This window comes from Lactuca saligna, chromosome 5 (assembly GCF_052625555.1).
Source record: "Lactuca saligna cultivar CGN05327 chromosome 5, ASM5262555v1, whole genome shotgun sequence".
In the NCBI taxonomy this organism is placed as follows: Eukaryota; Viridiplantae; Streptophyta; class Magnoliopsida; order Asterales; family Asteraceae; genus Lactuca; species Lactuca saligna.
The window spans coordinates 251310180-251331259 of NC_136421.1; the positions used below are offsets into that span (position 1 = coordinate 251310180).

A 21080-nucleotide genomic window follows, 5' to 3' on the forward strand; every position below is an offset into this window, starting at 1 on the left:
TAATTTGGGGTTTTCCCGACGTCATGGAATCAAGGGCAGCGTTGTTCGCTAGGGTTTTACATGGTCTGTCTCTTGAGAAAGAGGAAATGTAGATGAAATATGGGAAAAAGGGAAGGAGGAGGGGTGAGGTTATTTATTTTCCTTAATTTTAAATTTGAAAAGATAAATAAACAAAGAAAATTAAAAAAGAAATTATTAAGGGCAAAATAGTCTTATTATGTCCAGAAAGACTAAGCGTGTAAGAAAAAACAAACTCACAGACCGTCCGAGTTACTTTTAAAAAAAAAATATAGACTAAACGTGTGTTTTAGCACATGCATAATTACAAATTTTATTTTATTAGAAATTAATACACTATTTAAAAAAAATAAGGGAAGAAATTGGATAATTTGTAATTAACTAATGTACGAATAACGCGAAATTAAGTGTAATTTAACTTTACCGGCCGGTCTTTTTTGAAACCAGTCACATACCCGCCTCAAGTTGATCCTTTTTTTCCAGTCCGATCTCGTTTTTAATCGAACCTGTTTAGTCTTGGTCTTTTTCAAGATCATACCGGTCTTTTTATTCATGACTACCAAAGCTTAAATTTTAACCTAGTTTGTTACCTCGTTTATCTTTATAGCCCATACTGTTACTCCAATATTTTTGTTAGCCGAAGAGAACAACTCAATAGGACACATAACCTAATATTTGAAAATGAACAAGTCAATAATATAATTTTTTTCTTCTCTAGGTGTCGCTCCGCAGTCTATGTACACCGCAGTAGGGATGAGATTTAAAACCGAAAAACGAAACCGGAACCGGAACCTTTAGAACCGGAATATATAAACCAGTTTCGGTTCCGGATTTAAAAATTGGTTTTATCTAGGTTCCGGGTGATCAGGGTTTGGGTCCATTGGGTCCGGGCAAACCCAATCTTAGAATCAAAACCGATCTTAGGAATTAAAACCATCTTTAGGGGCCAAAACCGGTTTCTGTGAAATGTTTGCATATCTCATTCATTTGAAGTCGGATTTACATACGGTTTTTCTAACATGTTGTTTAGAGTTTTTACATGATTTTAGATTATAAAATTTTCATTTTTAGTTTTATATTCATTGATTTGTAGTCCCCCAAAGTTGAGATATCAAAGCTAAAAGTTTTTAGTTTTTTAGCTTTTTTGTATTTTGTGAAGGGAAAATGACATAAAAGCCCTTAAATTTTCACAAAAATATCAGTTTTACCCTTGGACGTGTTTTAGGTCCAGTAAAACCCGAAGTTTTATTTAATTTGTTCATTTTTACCCTTATAGCAGGTTTCGAAGTAACCTACTGGTTACTTAATGCCAGTAAAGCCCTTGAATTTTAAAAAATGTTCGGATTTACCCTTAAATTTTTCAAAAATGTTCGAATTTACCCTGACATTGATTTTTATTTTGATTATTATTATTATTATTATTATTATTATTATTATTATTAATTTTGAATACATTTTTAAATGTATAAAAATATTTTTACTAATATAAATATATTTTTGTATTTAGTATTTATATACATTTGAAGCCCCAAGTATTCCTGTAGTAACGTATTTATATGTTAAAAATGTATTTATTTGTATGTAGTAGGTATAAATATATATTTATTTCATATAAAAATATATTATCTACATATAAATATAAAAATGCATATTTATATGTTTTATATTATATATAAAAAATATAATTAGATATATTTGTACATATTACCAAGTATAAATATGTATTTACTTCATAATTATATGCATACTATATTTTTTATATATCGGAAATACATATTTATATCTATTAAATACAAATAAAAATATTTTTAAATGTAAAAATATATCTTTAAATGTATAAATACACTTTTTATTTGTATTTAATACATATAAATATGTTTGGAAATGTATAAATACGTATTCATTTGTATTTAATAGATATAAATATGTGTTTCATTTGTATAAAAAATATCTTATGCAAATAGTTATGAAATAAAAACATATTTATAGTTAGTAATATATACAAATACATGTAAATATATCTTTTATACAATATAATCCATATAAATATGTATTTTATATTTATATGTATATAATATATCTTATATGAAATAAATATATATTTATACCTACTATATACAAATAAATACTTTTTTAATATATAAATATGTTTTTAATGGAATACATGGGAATTCAAATGTATATAAATACTAAATGCAAGTATATATATTTTTAAAAATATACTTATATTAATAAAAATATTTGTATACATTTAAAAATGTATGTATAAAATAATTTTATACATTAAAATGTATTAAAAATACGTAATAATAATAATAATAATAATAATAATAATAATAATAATAATAATAATAATAATAATAATAATAATAATAATAATAATAATAATAATAATTGTAACGACCCAATTTTCACGTCCGAAAATTTCGTTTTAAAACATTACTTTAGAAAACATTAATAATTAAAAACATCGTTTGATCACACCACAACACAACGTAAACCATGTTTAAAAAGCCAAACCATACAACCCATCAAAATATCAGAGTACAAATCCCAGTGAATCTCGTAAATGCGGAAACCAGAGTGTGTGCATGATGTGCCGCTACCGCGCCAGCTCCTTCCCCTTCGAAGAAGAGGTACCTGAAACCAAAACTGTAAAACGTAAGCACAAAGCTTAGTGAGTTCCCCCATCGTACCACATACCATACAAACACATAACATATATACTGCCAGGCTATTCCGGGTTGCCTGACTACCCGGTACGGCCATTCCGGGGTGCCGACCTACCCATACGGCCATTCTGGGGTGCCGTCCTACCCGTGTCAAGCCATTCTGGGGTGCTGACTACCCATATCAAGCCATTCTGGGGTGCTGTACCCATCGGTCCTAACAACCGATCCTCAGGGACTGGTCCCCTCCTACTACCTCTATCGCATAACATAACAGGCCAACATACAAACATATCATCACATACTATCAGACATTTCTGGGGTGTCTGACTACCCTTCGGTCCTAACAACCGAACTCTACTACTATCACATATAACGTATCATGCTAGCATATAACATATCAGGTAGTAGCAACCTAGATGATATCACAAAGACAATCATCTATCATACGTCTCCTACTGGTGGGCCGGCATTGTGGCCTTAGACCCACCACTACTGGAAGGTAACTCACCTCAAAGTAGCTGCTGAACTGATCGGGAACTGACTGACTGCTGCTGCTGCTCTAGAAATCCTCCGGCTGCAATTCCCACAACATACTCATCAAACACTGCTAACTGTCCTTTGGGTAAAATGACCATTTTACCCCTGGTCTAGCCCTAAGTCAAAGTCAGAGTCAACTTTCAGTTGACCCGACTCGCCGAGTTGGCTCTCCAACTCACCGAGTCCCTATCCAGACGATTGTCCCGAGTCCCTGATTCTACTCGTCGAGTTAGGCTATGACTCGACGAGTTCTTCTTCTAAACTAACATTGAAGTTCTTCGTCCTACTCGCCGAGTTGTATGAACAACTCGTCGAGTTCATCTTCATCCGATGAACACTCATGCTTAGACTCGCCGAGTTGTATGAACAACTCGCCGAGTCTGTTCTTGATCTATGAAGATTGCCTTGGACTCGCCGAGCCAGGCCATGACTCGCCGAGTCCTACCATGGGTGAGTTCAGCTTCCAACTCACCGAGTCACACCCTGTGACTCACTGCTCAACCTCGATACAACAAAAAGGGACAAATTCGGTGGCTCGCGAGCAGACTCGCTGAGTCACATGAACGACTCGCCTAGTCGTCGCCATGCATCCATTAATTACACCGATTTGTTCGATTCCAGTCCATGCCATTCATAGATTTGGGCTTCTAAGACACGAATCACACGTAAAGTTTCCAACTTTACGTGTAGATATTCACAAATATGGATTTTAGGGTTCAAAATGCCTCAAAAGGGTAGATCTACGGTGAACAAGCCACATGGGTCCATAAAGCTAACAGATCTGAGCTCCTGGAGCTCAATCTTGCCTAGATCTAGAGGCCAATCAACTATATTACGAAACATTATGCACATACTAGCTTGGGGAATGGCTCAAGAATGTCTTAAATGAAACCTTAAGCATAGAAACAGGGGGAAAATGGGATATACCTAAATGAAACTGCTGAAAAACACAATGATGCTTGGATGGCTCTCCTTCCTCTTGATCTACTTCCCCTTCTTGCCTCAAAGCCTTCAAGAACACACACAATAGCCTCAAACTCTCAAGGAACAAGATTAGAACGAGGGTTGGGAGCTCTAGGGGTGAATGGGGGCTGGTAAGGGGCGGATATGAGGTTTAAATAGAGTGCAAATCCCTGAAACTTAGGGTTTCATCCAACAGCGGTGACTCGCCGAGTCCAGGATATGGACTCGCTGAGTCGCCAACTTAAACGTGTCCTGGGTCTCGTCCCTACTCGGCGAGTTGGACCTATGACTCGCCGAGTCCAAGGCTAAAAATGGAAAATACTCAAATAAGATTTACATACCAGGAACCAGGTGCTACAATAATAAAAACAAAAATCAAGGTAAGGGTATATCCGAACATTTTTGAAAAACTTCAGGGTAAATCCGAACATTTTTGAAAATTTAAGGACTTTACTTACATTAGGTAACCGGTAGGTTACCTAAAAACCGGCTACAAGGATAAAAATAAACAAATTAAACAAAACTTCGGGCTTTACTGAAACTAAAACACGTCTAAGGGTAAAACTAACAGTTTTGTGAAAACTTAAGGGCTTTTATGTCATTTTCCCTTTTGTGAAAGTTTTAAAACATGCATATCTAATTCGTTTGAAGTCGGATTGACATGCGGTTTTTTCCAACTTGCATTTTAGAGCTTGTACATGATTTTAGACTATACGTTTTTCATTTTTGGTTTAATATTATGACTTATAGTCACCCGAAGTTGGTATATCAAAGCTGGAAATTTTCAACTATTTGTTTTTGTACTTTAAATTCTATGAAAACGTTAACACGTGCATATCTCATTTGTTTAAAATAGGATTTATATGCAGTTTTTCCAGAGTGTAGTTTAGAGTTTGTATATGATTTTAGACTATAATTTTGTCAATTTGGTTTCATATTCAATGAATTAGGTGCTGTTTGTTTTTTAGAAAAAACCCTCTTCAAGCCTCTTATTGATGCGTGACACAGCACACACGCACCATTCTTCATCTCCTAGTTGTTTTTTAGAAGTCTTCGGAGTAAAAAACTTTTGCGCGTGTTCTGTTTGGCGTAACACTTGTATTGACTCTTCCAATATTTTCTTCTTCTTTTTTCTTGTTGAAATCTTGATTTTATGTTGCTGAAATCTTATTTCACTTTTTTTCGTTTTTTGTTGTTTATTCTTGTTGATTTTTTTTTCATTTTTTATTGAATAATTATAATTTTCTTTATGAAATTTCATTATTTATTTTTTTTTTGCTAAAATATCTTTATTTTTTGTTGAAATATCATTATTTTTTTTTTGCCAAAATATCATAAATTTTTGCCGAAACATCATACATTATTAAATTTTCAATATTAAAAATTATTTTCTATTTATAAAGTCAGTTTATTTTAATTTTTTAATATCTACAACAACATGCAAATGTTAAAAAAACGAACACTCTTCCTACTATAGTTTGCACCTGTTTGGTCCACATCTTCTACTGTAGAAGGTTACAGAGGTGGTACGCATACTTCATGCATTTTTACTTCAGAAAAACAAATAGCACATTAGAGTCCCTGAAGTCGGGATATCATTATGAAAATTTTTAAAGTTCAACCCACTAAGTAGTAAGTAATTACCAAACAATTCTGCTTTTTTTTTTTCTTCGGGTTTCCTATTCTAAACTCACTTTATCCGAGTCCAACCTACCCACTCTGATGCTTTCCGGTTTTCTAGTTCTAAAACTACTTTACCCGGTATTGTACCTAGAACCGAACTAGAACTGATTCCGGTCTGGTTTCCGGTTCTACAAAATCTTGTTAACTGGTTCTTTCCGGGTCTGTGTGCATTCGGTCTAGGTTTGGACCCACTTTCATCCCTACACCGAAGTATGGCGATCCTTCCTCCGACATGCCTTCTTAGCCGGAGATGGGTCAACCTTATCCTAAAGTACTCGGGCTCTTATCATAAAGTACTCGAGTTCTGACCTTTTTCCCATATAAAATAATTGATTTTTTGTTTTCATTAATGTTAGACTAACCAAGAAGGAATGGATCTCTAATCTTTTCCAAATTTCATGATAGAATTTCCTTCTGAAGTGTTGAACGCAGCCAAAATAGTTTATACAACACATTTAATTATATACAAGATAATGTTCATCTAAGATATTTTTATTTAGTTTTAAAAAAAATTCAATAAATTTCTACATTTGACTGTTTGAGATAAAATCTTTTGTCGATCAAGACAAGGAATTAAAAATCCCTTTTATCGAAATTCTTTATCAAGAAAAATTTGATTTTTTTTGAACGGTAAAATTTACTCTACTCCTAAACTATTCCTTAATTCAAGGAGGGAGGACAACACCGGATACCGTTGGGCTAGAACCCTTTTAGTAAGAAAATTTTGATTTTTTAGGGCCCTTAGGGGTGTTTGGATCGTTTATTTGAGTGTTTATTGAATTGTTGCAATTGATAACAATATTAAGAAGTTTTAATTGTGTGTTTCAGAAAAATAGTTGGTAACTAGTAGTTGAAAGTTGTAACTTTTATTAATGCAAGAGTTTTGGATAAAATACTTATGTAAATTAGATAGAAATCAAAAGCTAAAAACTTTGAAAAGTTACTTGCTCAAGTAGTTTTTGGATTCTAAGTTTTTTTGTTTAAAATAAAAACTAAAAACTTAAACTATTAACTTTCTCATGTCCATGCTAAGGAACAAATGAGTCAACATCTCCTGATGGATCCACATGGGATGTAGCACTAGAGTCTACATAACAATCTGAAGTGGAGTCATTTATTTTGCATTTGGCACTGAAAGGTTGAGCCAAGTTTGTAGCCGAATAAGAAGACTTTTGAGCATAGTTACCAAAGTATGGACAAGATGCTGTGTAGTGGCCCTCATGACGAATAGTTGGCAATGAGGGGGTCGTCGACCTCAGCCCCGAGAGGAAGAATTCCCACGATTTTGAGACCGACTAGCCCTGCCTTGTCCACAATAGGACTGCTGAGAAACTCGATGGGCTATAAAAGCAGGAAGGACAAGAACCATGGAGAGAGGAGACAAACAGTTCGTGTCCATCAACCTGAGTAATAAGATCATCAAACAAAAGGTCTTGGTTGAACAACCCTTTGTGCAGTAAAACAAGTTTCTAAGGATGCCCCTAAGCCACAAAAAAACCAATGACATTTGACCATAACTGGAACAGGTTGTCTAATAGCTGCAAGTTTATCACAAACGGACTTAAATTGTTTAGCAAAATCAGAAATAGAGAGAGTACCCTTTCCATACTTCACGAGAGGAAGAGAAACCAAACACTTCAGCCATTGCTTCTTCAGACAACGAAGATTGGAGGATGAGAAGCACTTTCTGATCGATTTCAACCCATGAGACATTGGCGGGATTTTGAGTTTCTTTGCCTTTGATAAGAGTTGTTTTTGGAGGAACAGGATACGAGCCATCAATGAAGCGCATCCAATTTTGATGGAGCATCAGTGGGTTGATTTGATTTTGACGGAGGAGATAGTTGGAAGAGTTTAACTTGATTGTAAGCATATGAATGATGGTGTTCATAGTAAGTAAAGAATCTGTTGAAGTAGACATAGTTGATGAAGAATTTGGCGAGAAGAAGAAGGAAAAAAAGAAAAAAAAAAAAGAAAGAAAATAAAGGGGACTGCTGGAATAGGGTTACGAGAAAGAGAGGATCAAAAGTTTGGTTGATACCATATTAGACTTTAATAATCTTTTTCTCAATGTTATTATTGAACAAGGAAGAGGTATAAATACAAAGATACAATAGTAAAATCAGAGCTATACAAGGAAAATAGATACAGCTTTGACTAATTTAATAAATCTAATTTAGGTCATGATTTATCTCCAATACAAACAAAGATTTTTTTTAATGAGTTTTTTTGAAAGTTAAAAGTTAGAAAATTTCATCAGATCAACCTATATGTAACATGAGAAAGAAATAATGTCACCGACGTATAAAATGAATTCTACTGATTTCTAAGATTACATGTCTAGGATCATAAAAAACATGTATCGACCATCCAAAATATACATATACCACAGTATCATACTTACAATAGCATTCATTGCCAAATGGCAGTGGTTTGCAACTTCATTTAATAATAAAAAGAAGACAAAAAAAATATATAAGACATTTCTATATATGCTTAGCCTTTGAGACAATCCATCTTGAAACAATGTTATCAATTTTATGTATTGATGTTATACAACTTTCTGAAGCAAGCTATCGGTCTGAAGAATAATGCATACCGGAGTATTGCCAAAACCATGAGCCTTAGCTATCATGACTTCCTTCATTAACGAATTAAATTGCTTAATATCAAGTGTGCCTTTCTTTTCAGTATCAAATTTCTCAAATAATACATCATATAGATTATTAACCTCTTCTTTAGATTGCAATGCGGATTCCACTGAAGATACATCATTGATGTCATTATGAAGTTCATTACGTGATAGAACACCATCTTTGTTTACATCTAGCATGTCAAATCGTTCCTTTATGCATTTTTCAAAAGCTGCTGAATCATCGACAAATTTTGTCAACATCGGACCATCAATAAAAGCAACACTCATATTTGCAAAAAATGAAATATACAAAAGTGAGTTCTTTGTGTTGACATTATTAGGATTTGAGTATTTGATTTATAGAGATAAATAGTATCCTCAATTAAAGGGGTTCCTTTGAAATGCTTGAAAGCCCTTTATTTTAGATCTTGAAAGGATTGAAGGTTGTGTGGTTCCTTATTTCTTTCCAATTTGGTATCTTCCCTTCCTAAGAAAACGGTTACCCTCTTTGCTAGCACGTCATCTTAGTAAACAACATTTTCTTAAATTATTTTAACAATAAATCTGATAATTTTAGATTCTAATTTACGTGATATTGCATGTAATGTACTTACAATATTATAAAGAGTAAATTACACAAAAAACACTGTTTTTACACAGAAATTCGATTTTGATACCGTGTTATTTTTTATGTCAATTTTGACACTGTGTTTTCCAATTTGTTACAATTCTGACCGGTTGACCAGGTTATATGCTGACGTGATATGATGACGTGTCAGTTTTGATGACGTGGAATGCTGACATTATATGCTGACGTGTCAAAATTGATTTTTTTTTCTCACAAAAAACACTAAGTTTTCATTTTTTCCGATTTTGACACTAAGTTTAATTTTTTCTTTCAACTTTGACACTATGTTTTTTTGTTTCAAATCCAACATCATTTTTTCCAATTTCGTTCAATGTTGACAATTTTCTATTTGAAACCGTATAAATATTTTTTTAATACATTTAAACCGTATAATTTTTTTTTTTCATTTAAAAACCATAGTTTTGTATAAATACATTTTTTACACTCAAACCATATTCTTATATATAAATATGTATTAGTTATATAAAAATTGTATTTTATATTAAATATGCAACTTTAAAATGTTTTTGGAGGTTTATAGGCATGTAGTCGATCAAAACTCAGATATCAAATTTGCAACCCATCAAATTTTTACATCTTATTAGAAGCTTATGGTTGATTTGATTCTCATGATATAACTAATGCTTTGAATGTAAGAAAAAAAACACTTTGTATTTAAATAAAAATGTGGTTTTTAAACGAAAAAAATATGTTTATACGGTTTAAAATGTAATAAAAAAATATATTTATACGGTTTCAAATGGAAAATAGACAAAATTGAACAAAATTTGATAAATGATATTCAATTGGAACAAAAAAAACATAGTGTTAAAATTGAAATAAAAAGTTAAACTTAGTGTCAAAATCGAAAAAAAGTAAAAACTTAGTATTTTTTGTGGAAAAAAAATCAATTTTGACACGTCAGCATATCATGTCAGCATGTCACGTCATCAAAAACTGACACGTCATCATGCCACGTCAGCATGTAACCTGGTTAACCGGTCAAGTGGTTAGAATTGTAACAAACTGGAAAACAGTGTCAAAATTGACACAAAAAAAACACGGTGTCAAAATCGAATTTCTGTGTAAAAAGAGTGTTTTTTGTACCATTTACCCTATTATAAATGTATAATATGTTACTAAAATCGTTTTATTTGTATTTAATTGTTTTACATTTAAGCAAATAATTGAGTTTACGGTTAAATGTATAACAAAATATGTTGGACAAATAACAAGAATGTTTACGTAGACAATTACATGTAGGACTCTAAGGTTGTGACCATAGTTACACGGAAACAGATCATTCCAGTACGTGGAATGAAAACGGGCAAATAATCAGTAATCTGTAAAATTCGATATGAGGGGGGCGGAGGGGGCGGGGGGTAGTCTTCTCCGAAATGCTATTTCGATATATAGAATGGTGTACCATGTAATGTAATGCGATGTACCATATATTGCTAAAATATATGATACTATAAATATAAAAAGTATACTAAACACCACAAGATCAATACTTCAATTCATACTTCAAAAGTTCAATACAAAAGTAACAAAATAACATCAATACCAAATAAAACTAAAATAACTTCAAAGTTTAAAACAAAATAACTTCATAATTCATGTCAAAAGTTGACCAAGTTTACCTTTTCCTTTGTCTATTTTCATTCCCATCATCAGCTACTCTCTAAACATCTTCCAGATTTTCCCATTTCATTTCTTCAAGTCTTGTACTTGATTCTTCCAAGTTTGTGCTTTCAGGATTTACATCCCACTTCTTGTGTGGTCCTGATGTGTAACTATCGGAGAAACTCGATTGGAGACAAATATTTGAATGTATAAAAACCAATTTATCAACCTTTTTGGAGTTCAAAAGATTTCTCTTGACATTATATATGTAAGCGTACATATTTCGGTTTCTCTCGGCTGATGAACTACTAATAGGTTGTGATAAAACTTTCTTTGCTATAATAGCAAGTTCAGGCATTTCTGACCGGTAACTTCACCACCAATCAATAGCATCCATGGTCACCGCATCCATGTGAGCTCCCGCCAATGCAGAAAGACCTTTTTTCATGTGAAAAGGAGTGAATTGCTCATGTAGAAGACACTCACTCGTCTTCTCCATTTTTTGCGATCCTCTTACAAGATTCCATTACACCAACCATAATCTCCTTATCAATATTTGGAGCTTTCTTATGAACTCTACATGGTGCCATCTCCTTAAGATATTTTTTATCATAAAATCGTCGAGATAATGAAAATCCTAAACAATGCAAGGAGATTGTCATCTCCTCCCATCTTGCTAGTATAATATTCTCCACTCGAGGGTCAACATAACGATGATTCATCATGACATCCTTAATCTCTCATAGCAAGTTATCCATTTTCTCATATATTTTTCCTATCTCTGATCCTTCACCATCACAAAATTTAACCATCAAGTATATTGGTTTTGTGACAACAAGAACACTTTCCACATCATCCCAAAAGTCTTTACTTTTAATTGTATCAATAACTAATAATCCATTTTATCTAGTGTTTTCATTACTATTTTTCAGTCACTCTCTTTATGAATTAAGGACAATTATAGTAGAAAGAGACTCTCTACAATCCCATAACCTTTTGAGCAAAATATAATGAGCCGAAAATCTTGTTTTGGCTACTTTTAACAATTCTAGTTATGAATTATCTCTAAAAATAGCCAATGCATGGGTGTGATTAAGAAATTTACTTAACAATTATTTTCCTTGTCCTATATGTGTCCATTAGCCAAAAACATTCGATTGCAAGATCTTTAAAAATTAAATTCAAAGTATAGACACATAAAGGGGATCAGAAAATGTGTTTATATACCTTCTCCACCTCCTTTCCAACAGCCTTATAGTTTGTTGCATTGTCGGTTACAACTTGAAAAACATTACTTGGTCCTACGGTTTCAATGACACCAAGCAAGAAGTTTGCAAATACTGCTCCTGTCTTCTCTACACCAGAAAAGTCATATGCATACATAAACATGGGACCATGGTTGTTGTCGGCAATAACATTGATTAATGGTCGATGTTTAACATTAGACCAGCCATCTGAAACAATAGAAACCCCCTTGTATACTATGTATCCTTCAATAAAGTCAACCCTTTTCCACATCTCTCACACACTCGTCAAGCAAAACGGTTCGAGCCTTATCGTATGAAGGATCCTTGTAACCAACATGTGCCCTGTGTATGGCTGTGATCATCTCTTGAAACTGAGGATTACATAGAACATTAAAAGGAATGCCATTAGTACATAGTGCTCTCATAATTTTCGTATAAACTATGTTTCTTTCCATCATACCTAAAGAATCTTTGAGTGGTTTTTAGATTTAGAAGTATAAATCTATTTTTTTTATTAATTATAAAGTTCTTCAAAGAGTTAGAAACACATTTTGATTCATCAGCATTCACTCTGTTTAACAAGCTGTGATATTTAACCCGATCCTTAAGTATAGCAAGACACTTTTTGATTTATGGTGCTTTCCTGTTTGTAGCACCCAAAAAGTGTACATGAATTCTAGTATAAGCGCTAGTAAACATCTGACGGCAGTGCTTACACACCCATTTCTTTGAACCCCCCCACGTTTTTACTCTCTGATACACCATCTATGTCCACTTCCTACAACATGGGCTTATTATCCTTGGAAGTATAAACATTTTGAGGAACTTCAACACTTTCTGCATTGCATAGAACTTCATCTTCATTACCAGAATCAGTCAAGGTAACATCAACTCTCTCCGGAACAAGATTATTTTTACCAAATGTCATCTCTGGAACAACATCAACTCTCTCTAGAACAAGATTATTTTGCAAGAATTCACATTTCATGACCAGCCGACCTAGCGTACACACATCTTAAAAGTCCGGATAAATACACCCTAATATCTCAACAAAACTCGATATCTCCAAGAACCATTTGTTGGGTTTTGGGCACTATAACACCCTTATAGTGCACATGCAACCCTAGATGCTTTGGATCTAAGTTTTCACTATTACACATACGATATTGTTTCCAAAGCATGAAGCCTACACTAGCATACAAAACTTTGAGATATACAACATAAAACCAAAGTAGATGAATACCTCTTAGTGTAGCTTGGAGTTCTTGGCCTTCAAAAGCTTTAGCACCTAAAATGTGATGCCTTTAATGTGTCACAAACACCAAGTGCAAAAGGAGGCTTATGAGAAGTGGCTAGGATGCTCAAAATCAGTTGTGTTCTTCTTGGAAATGCTTGGGGCTAATTTTGGTAAATATGGGGGGTCCTTTTATAGTGTGGTAAAGTCTAGGATTACATCCATGCAAACCCTAATTCACATGACTCTTCATATATCATGGGTTACATGGGTTAAATCTTTATGGAGTATCACATTTTTTTAGCACACCCTAGCCAACCATGGATCATTTAGCCCAACTATAAGTATTAATTATTTACATAATCAGTCCCCATATATATATATATATATATATATATATATATATATATATATATATATATATATATATATATATATATAATCAGTCTCTTATGATCACTAAATTAATTGGAAATTAATTCTTGATCAATACTAATTAAATAATGTGATTTCTCAGTTAATATATTATACTTATAATATATTAATAAACCACAAATAACCTCTTCTTAAAAAGTCCACCTATCAAATTACATTGGTGAAGGCAACCCAAAAGGATCATGCTTCAATCGTGTCAAGTACATACCAATTATAGTTATGGGCTTATACACCTAATCCAAAAGTCTCCCACTTGGATAAGTCTAATAACTAAAATTGCCAATGCACCTTCAAAATCCGATTAGCAATCGTGACTTTCAAAAGTCGTTGTCGAACTCTGATCTAGTCAGTGACGCGTCCTTTAGATAATGGATCATATAATCCTCTATCCTACAAGATATCGTGTGGACAAATACATGGAACATAGTCATACTTATGGTCCAACAGTTTGTTTCCCTATTTCTGATTTGTTTGACATAGAACTTAATTGAACACATCAATTGAGTCCTGACTAGGCCCGTCACATAAGCCAAAACCAAATCATCGAGGGGCCCAAGATATCGCTTTTAATCATCTTAGGATAAAAGGAACATATAAACTTCGACATTATATGCTTGTACTAACTGCTCATTAAATCATGAACAACGATACTGTTGGGCTGAAAATTATTTTAAAGATTGCGTCTTTTTGGGCTCGATAGTATAAGTTTCTTTGTATTCCGGTTTGAGCCTGTCCAACCGTGAACCTTTTATGTTTTGTATATAAGTTTACGCTTGCATGCATATTAGGTCAAGTTTTTAGAGATCTAAACAAGGATAGCGATTCATCTAGACGATAACAGGTTTCTTTAATCGTTCTTGTAATCTTCCAATCCTCTACAGTTGATGTTCTTAATAGAGCTCTTCTGAGGATTTTGTTTAATCATTCGACATGTTTGATTCCTTCTTGACTTGTTCTTATTATTGTGTTCATTCAGTTTTATATTTACATACTTTTTCAAGATCTAATCGATCTTTGTAGATTAAAGGTTGAATTAATCTCTACAAGTGGTATCAGAGCAGGAGGCTGTGTAATCAATACACATCTTTTCTGTGAAAAAGATTTCCATTAGGGTTTTTCCGCAATTATCAATATTTATTGAGCCGTCATCTCTTTATTGACGTATCTTGATATTTATTGTTTTGCCCTAATCTGCTTTATTACAAGTCAGATCTTTGAACAGGTTGTTACAATCATAATGGACGCGACGCAATCAAATCCTATTAATAGTTCCAACAACATCGGTTCGACGACAAAGATTCCAATCTTATACACCCATGACTATGAAGTATGGGCACATCACTTTGAAGACTATGTGATTGGATCGGAGGATAATGGGTACCTCATATGGGAAGCTATCATCAATGGACCATTCTCTCATTCTGCATCGTCTAGAATCATTAAGACACAAAAGGAGTACAATGATCTGCTAAAGGACGTGAAGGATATTGCACAAGATGAAAAGGACAAATTCCAGTGCAATATTAAGGCGTTAAGGTTGATCAGATTCGCCCTTTAGTCCGACACATTCAGATTAGTCAACTCATGTACAACGGCAAAGGAAGTTTGGGATAGACTTCGTGAACTGTATTCTACAGACGAGGATCTTGAACATTCTATTCAAACTTTGCTTTTATCTGAGTTTGGAGAATTCAGGCAAGGGGTCGAAGAAACCGTGACCCAGACGTTTGATCGCTTTAATCATCTACTCAGCAAGATGATCAAACACGATATTGAAAGGAAGCTTATCGAACAGAAGGTTACTTTCTTGAATGGTCTGAGGTCTGAATGGAGAGCAGTGGTTTCCACAGTCAAAGCCCATGAGCAGTTTAAATCATACTCTTTGGCGAAACTGGTGGGTATTCTCAAGTCCCAAGAGAAGATTGTGCTGCAAGAAAAGAACGTCGTCTCTAGTCTTGGTTCGATGGCCCTCCTATCTAAAAGTAAAGTTGTGATGGAAGATGAAGATCTCAACTTGGAGGAATATGATCTCACGTCTGAGGATTATGCCATGATGGTGTCCAATCCCAAGAGGTTCATAAAGAAGAGATTCCCCAGCAACAAAAACCGAAACTGGCAGGGAGTTACAGCTCTGAAAAGGTGAACAATGAACCGAAGGCTGAGGAGCACAAGAAGGAACCGAAGGTGGATGGCGATTCCGGAGTAAGCTGTTTCTACTGTGGTGGGAAAAACCACTATGCTAAGGACTGTGTTCTTAAGAAGATGGCTGAAAAGGATGATGGAAATGATGAGGAAGCTGTGTTGCAGAAAAGATTGGACGAGTTAAGAAAGAAGAAGTCTACCGCTAACCCTTCTATTAATGCTCTCATTGTGCAGGGTTCTGTTAATGATGACGAGTTTGGTAGCACGGAAGTTTGGTCTACCGACTCAGAAGATGAGGAAGTGAGGAAGCCTACCCATGGAAAGGCTTATGTGGCTAAGGAGGAAAGAAGTGGAGGAAGATGCTTCATGGTAACTGATGTATCTCAAATGCGGGGATACAACACCGATGGAGGAAGCGATGGACCGAAGGTAAAGGAGGACATGTGCTTTACGGCCAAACCTCTCAGCCAGCAATTCAATGAGCTCGATGAACTGATAAAGAAGGTACAATCTGTTTTTATTTCATGCAAAGTACCATCATCCTCATATGAGAAAGAACTAAAAAATGTTAATACAAGAATTTCTCATCTAGATAGTAGCTTAACTCAAACTCGAGTCACCAATTCTAACCTAACTGATCAATTGAGCAGGGTGGCGTCGAAAAGTGAGGAGCGGAGAATGTGGATCGAGTTAAAGGAGTCGGAATTAGTTAAAGTTAGAGACGAAAACATTTATTTGCAAAGAGACAATTTAAAATTGTTAAAACAGCGGAATGTTTTTTGTTTAATTGCTAAACGTTTATACTCAAATATTACTCAGCTTCACTTGGATTGTGAAATAGGCCAAAAGATCCACCGCATGATTTTGCCCTTCCTAGAGTTTAAGGAAGATGAAATCGATGCCGAAGCCTACAATTGTGAGAGTGTGATATCGTCTAATGATGTCAATCCGACCTACATGTATGGACTGGACAAAATTGAGTCCTTCATTAAATCCAAAGACCACAAGGACATGCTTAAAAATCTTTTGGATGAAAATGACAGACTTAAACTGAGAACCGGAACCATGCAAAAATTTGACTCTTTAAACGCCAACGTAAGCTCAGAAAACAAAATTGATGTTGAAAATGCATCTGAGCTTAACGAGGACGAAAACATGAGTGAAATTTCTGTAGAGGACACGGTTGACTGCTCAGAATTTATTAAAACCGAACCTGAAAACCACAAGAATCTTATTTCTGAAAATTCAGTGGAGTTCGCTCGGTTGTCCCATCAAAAGTCCCCATTATTAGTTGAGAAAGCGGTTGTGTATCAAAAGGTCAGGACCACTCCGAATCAAGTATACAAGGTGACAGGAGTTACCGAACATCAAACAGCTGAACTCACAACTATTGTAAACGAAGCTCCAATAGATAATGCAAACGAAACCATTGGTTTATCTGAAAGAACCTCCTGGAAGAGCAAAGGAAGATACATACCTGAACCCTTGAATAAGCCGGGCAATTTCGATGAGCCAAATACCAGTGGTACAAAAGATATTCCTCGGAAGGATGATTGTTCGGCAAAGGAAGACATTCCCTCTGCTCCTTCGGCTCAAAATAAAACTCCTACAGTTCAAAAGAAACCAGCCAAGGAGACACCGAAAACGAAAGCGAATGTTCATCATCAACCTAAGCAGATGAGGAATAGGAAGAGAGAAAGGAACCAAAGATACAGGAAGAACCTTTCTGAAAGGAAACAATTCTGGCATTCCCAGAATGCATATTTCTCACACCAAGACAAGAATCTGAAGTATGAAAACAATCCTGTACGAAAGCCTGAAAGTCACAACAACCGAAAGCCAAGGTTCGGGTCACGAGAAAATATCAACCGAAGGCTAAGGTTCGGTTCTGAAAAAGACTTCAACCGAAACCAAAGGTTCGGTTCCAAGGACAGCTCCAACCGAACGCAAAGGTTCGGTTCTGAAGTCAAAAGAGACCAAGACTCTAAGAACGGTCCCTCCAACGATCAAAACCAAAAGAGTCACCTAGAGTCTCAAACCAGGAAGTCCTCTCAATCCAAACCCTTTCATTCTAATTCTTCTCGTTCTTTTAATTCTTCTACTTCCACCGATTCCTCTTGTTCTCAAAAATCTCATTCGTCAGCTGAACAAAAGGGAAAGCAGAAGGTCAATGAATCCAAACCAGAGTCCAAATCGAACACACCCAATCCTAACAAAATAAATTTTTTTACCATTAAAAGGAAAGATGAAACAACTCTTATAAAACGAACATATCTAGTTGATGTCTCACTTACTATTCCCGTTCCCATGCAAAGCTCACGTGGACCCAAGAAACTTTGGGTTCCTAAATCTGCCTAATTTTTGCAGGTTATAAGTGACGAGCAGTTCGACGAAGAATGGTACATCGATAGTGGCTGCTCATGTCACATGACAGGGAGGAAAGAGGAGCTTAGGGAATACAGATCTCTTGCAAATGGTGGCAACGTCAAGTTTGGAAATAATTCTTTCGGCACCATAAAGGGATACGGGATGATAACAAATGGGGATTTTACTATAAGGAAGGTGGCTTATGTGGAAGGACTCCAACACAACCTCATTAGTGTATCTCAGCTTGTTGGAGGTACAGGTCTCAAAGTCTCGTTCGATGATGAAGGTTCTGAAATCATAGAGAAAAAGACAAAGAAAGTGATTCTCAAGTCAGAGCGAAAGGGTGAAATGTTTCCCTTAAACCTTAAACCCATCAAAGGAAACCCAGCTATATGCTTGTTGTCAAAAGCTCAATCCGACGAAAGCTGGTTGTGGCACCGAAGATTATCTCATCTCAATTTTAAAGATATCAACCGACTTGTCACTGGAGGTCATGTTAGGGGCCTTCCATTGCTCAAGTACGACAGAGATCATTTGTGTGCTGCATGCGAAATGGGGAAGCAGAGTCGTCAAAGTCACCCTTCTATAATCAACACAAAAGTTGTTGAATCACTCGAATTACTTCATATCGATTTGTGTGGTCCTTCATCTATCGAAAGCATCGGTGGTAGCAAGTATATTCTTGTTATTGTTGATGACTTTTCACGATTTACATGGGTATTCTTTCTAAGGCTCAAATCTGAAGCGACTCAAAAGCTGAAAGTGTTTATCAAGCAAATTGAAATACAGCTCAAGAAGGTTGTTCGCAACATCAGGAGCGACAATGGTCTTGAATTCAAGAACAGGGAGTTTGAAGAGTTTCTTGCAGAAAAGGGAATAAATCACAATTTCTCAGATCCCTACACACCGCAACAGAACGGAATAGTCAAAAGACGAAACCGATCTTTGTGTGAAGCTGCCCGAACTATGCTAAGTTTCGCTTCCTTACCTCTTTATTTTTGGGCTGATGCTATTTCGGCTGCTTGTTTTACACAGAACAGGTCCTATCTCAACAAGCGATTCACGCTCACTCCATATGAGATACTAAACAACAGAAAGCCCAATGTGAAATTTTTCCATGTGTTCGGCTCAAGGTGTTTCATCTTTAACTCTAAAGAACACCGCAACAAGTTTGATGTCAAAGCTGACGAGGGAATTTTTCTGGGTTACTCGCTCACATCCAAGGCGTACAGGGTCCTAAACAAGCGTTCGAGAAGGATTGAAGAAACATACTATGTGACCTTTGATGATAGCTATGTCAAGAAGCTACAGGCCAAAGAAGACACCGCTGGAGACATCTTTCCTCTAACTGGCCAAGTCACAGTCTCGGTCGCCAATTTATACGAGAAATTTCTGGAGCTCTTTGACGAACCAGAGAAAGCTTCACTCTCCGAAGCAGGTGCAGCAGACAACAAAGTTGATCATATGAAGCAGATTGTCGAAGATGCTGCAAGAAGAATGCATGAAGGAGAATCGACCACTAATGACTCTCCATCCAACAACGCTTTTGTCTAGGGGGAGCCAAACTCTCATGTCGAGGGGGAGCCAAGCTCACAAGTCCAGGGGGAGCCCAATTCTACATCTCCAACCGAAGGTGCTTCAACACCTGGAAGCTCAGTACCACAAGAAACACCTGAACCTCATGTTTCTCAAAGCTCATCAATTGAGGGGGAACATAATGATATGACGCTCGGTTACGATAGCCAATCTGAGCCAGAAGAAATGATTAATGCTGAACTAGACCCAACCTTTGATCTGAATTATCCTCCTCTTATCAAATGGACCAGAGATAATCCTATTTCTCAAATAGTTGGTGATGTCTCTGAAAAGGTTCTGACCCGATCACAACTGAAGGCAAAACAGACATCCTTATTTTCAAAAGTTGAGTTTTGTATGTTTAACTCATTCGTATCAAAAGTTGAACCGAAGACAGTTAACTCTGCCCTAGATCACTCTGATTGGGTTCAAGCAATGCAAGACGAACTGAACGAGTTTGAAAGGAACAAAGTCTGGCGCCTCATTCCAACTCCTCCAGATGCTTCGGTTGTTGGTCTCAAATGGGTTTTTAGGAACAAAATGGACAAGGAAGGTAATGTTATAAGGAACAAGGCTCGTCTGGTGGTAAAGGGATACTGTCAGGAGGAAGGGATAGACTATGAAGAGACTTTCGCTCCAGTAGCTAGGCTAGAATCTGTTAGAATATTTCTGGCTTATGCTGCTCACAAGAACTTTGAGGTTTTCCAAATGGACGTCAAGTGTGCATTTCTCAATGGAGAACTCGAAGAAACTATGTATGTGGAGCAACCTCCTGGGTTCGTGAACGAAAAGCATCCAAATCATTGCTATATTCTGGATAAAGCTGTGTACGGCCTCAAACAAGCTCCGAGAGCCTGGTATGAAATGCTTATAAAATTTTTAAAGATGTCTAAATTTAAACAAGGTTCGGTTGACCCAACCTTCTTTCGCAAAAAGGAAGGTAACCACCTTATGATAGTTCAAATTTATGTTGATGACATTATCTTTGGCTCCACGAATCCTAGCTTAACAGCTGAATTCAGAAAGCTGATGGAGACTAAGTTTGAAATGAGCTCAATGGGTCCAATTAACTTTTTCCTTGGTTTAAACATAAGACAGGGACCCGAAGGCATCTTTATTAATCAGGAAGCTTACATGAAGACTCTCCTAGCAAAGTTTGGCATGATGGGTGACTCAAAAGTCAAAGTCCCAATGGCATTCGGCACTAAACTTACCCCATCTCTAGATAAACCGGCTGTCGATATCACGCTCTATCGTCAAATGATAGGCTCACTAATGTATCTAACTGCGAGCAGACATGATATCATGTTTTCTGTGT

General features: G+C 35.6%; 1 protein-coding gene across 1 annotated transcript; it reads right to left on the bottom strand.

The window, feature by feature from the left end:
- Positions 1 to 8162: 8162 nt before the first annotated feature.
- Positions 8163 to 8828, bottom strand: LOC144998531 (uncharacterized). The gene has a single exon (XM_078958275.1). It carries the CDS (start codon positions 8794 to 8796, stop codon positions 8425 to 8427), a length of 372 nt encoding a protein of 123 aa, XP_078814401.1. The 5' UTR covers positions 8797 to 8828; the 3' UTR covers positions 8163 to 8424.
- Positions 8829 to 21080: the final 12252 nt, after the last annotated feature.

Coding starts and splice junctions, on each gene's coding strand:
- LOC144998531 (XM_078958275.1), bottom strand. CDS start 8,796: ATGAGTGTTGCTTTTATTGATGGTCCGATGTTGACAAAATTTGTCGAT.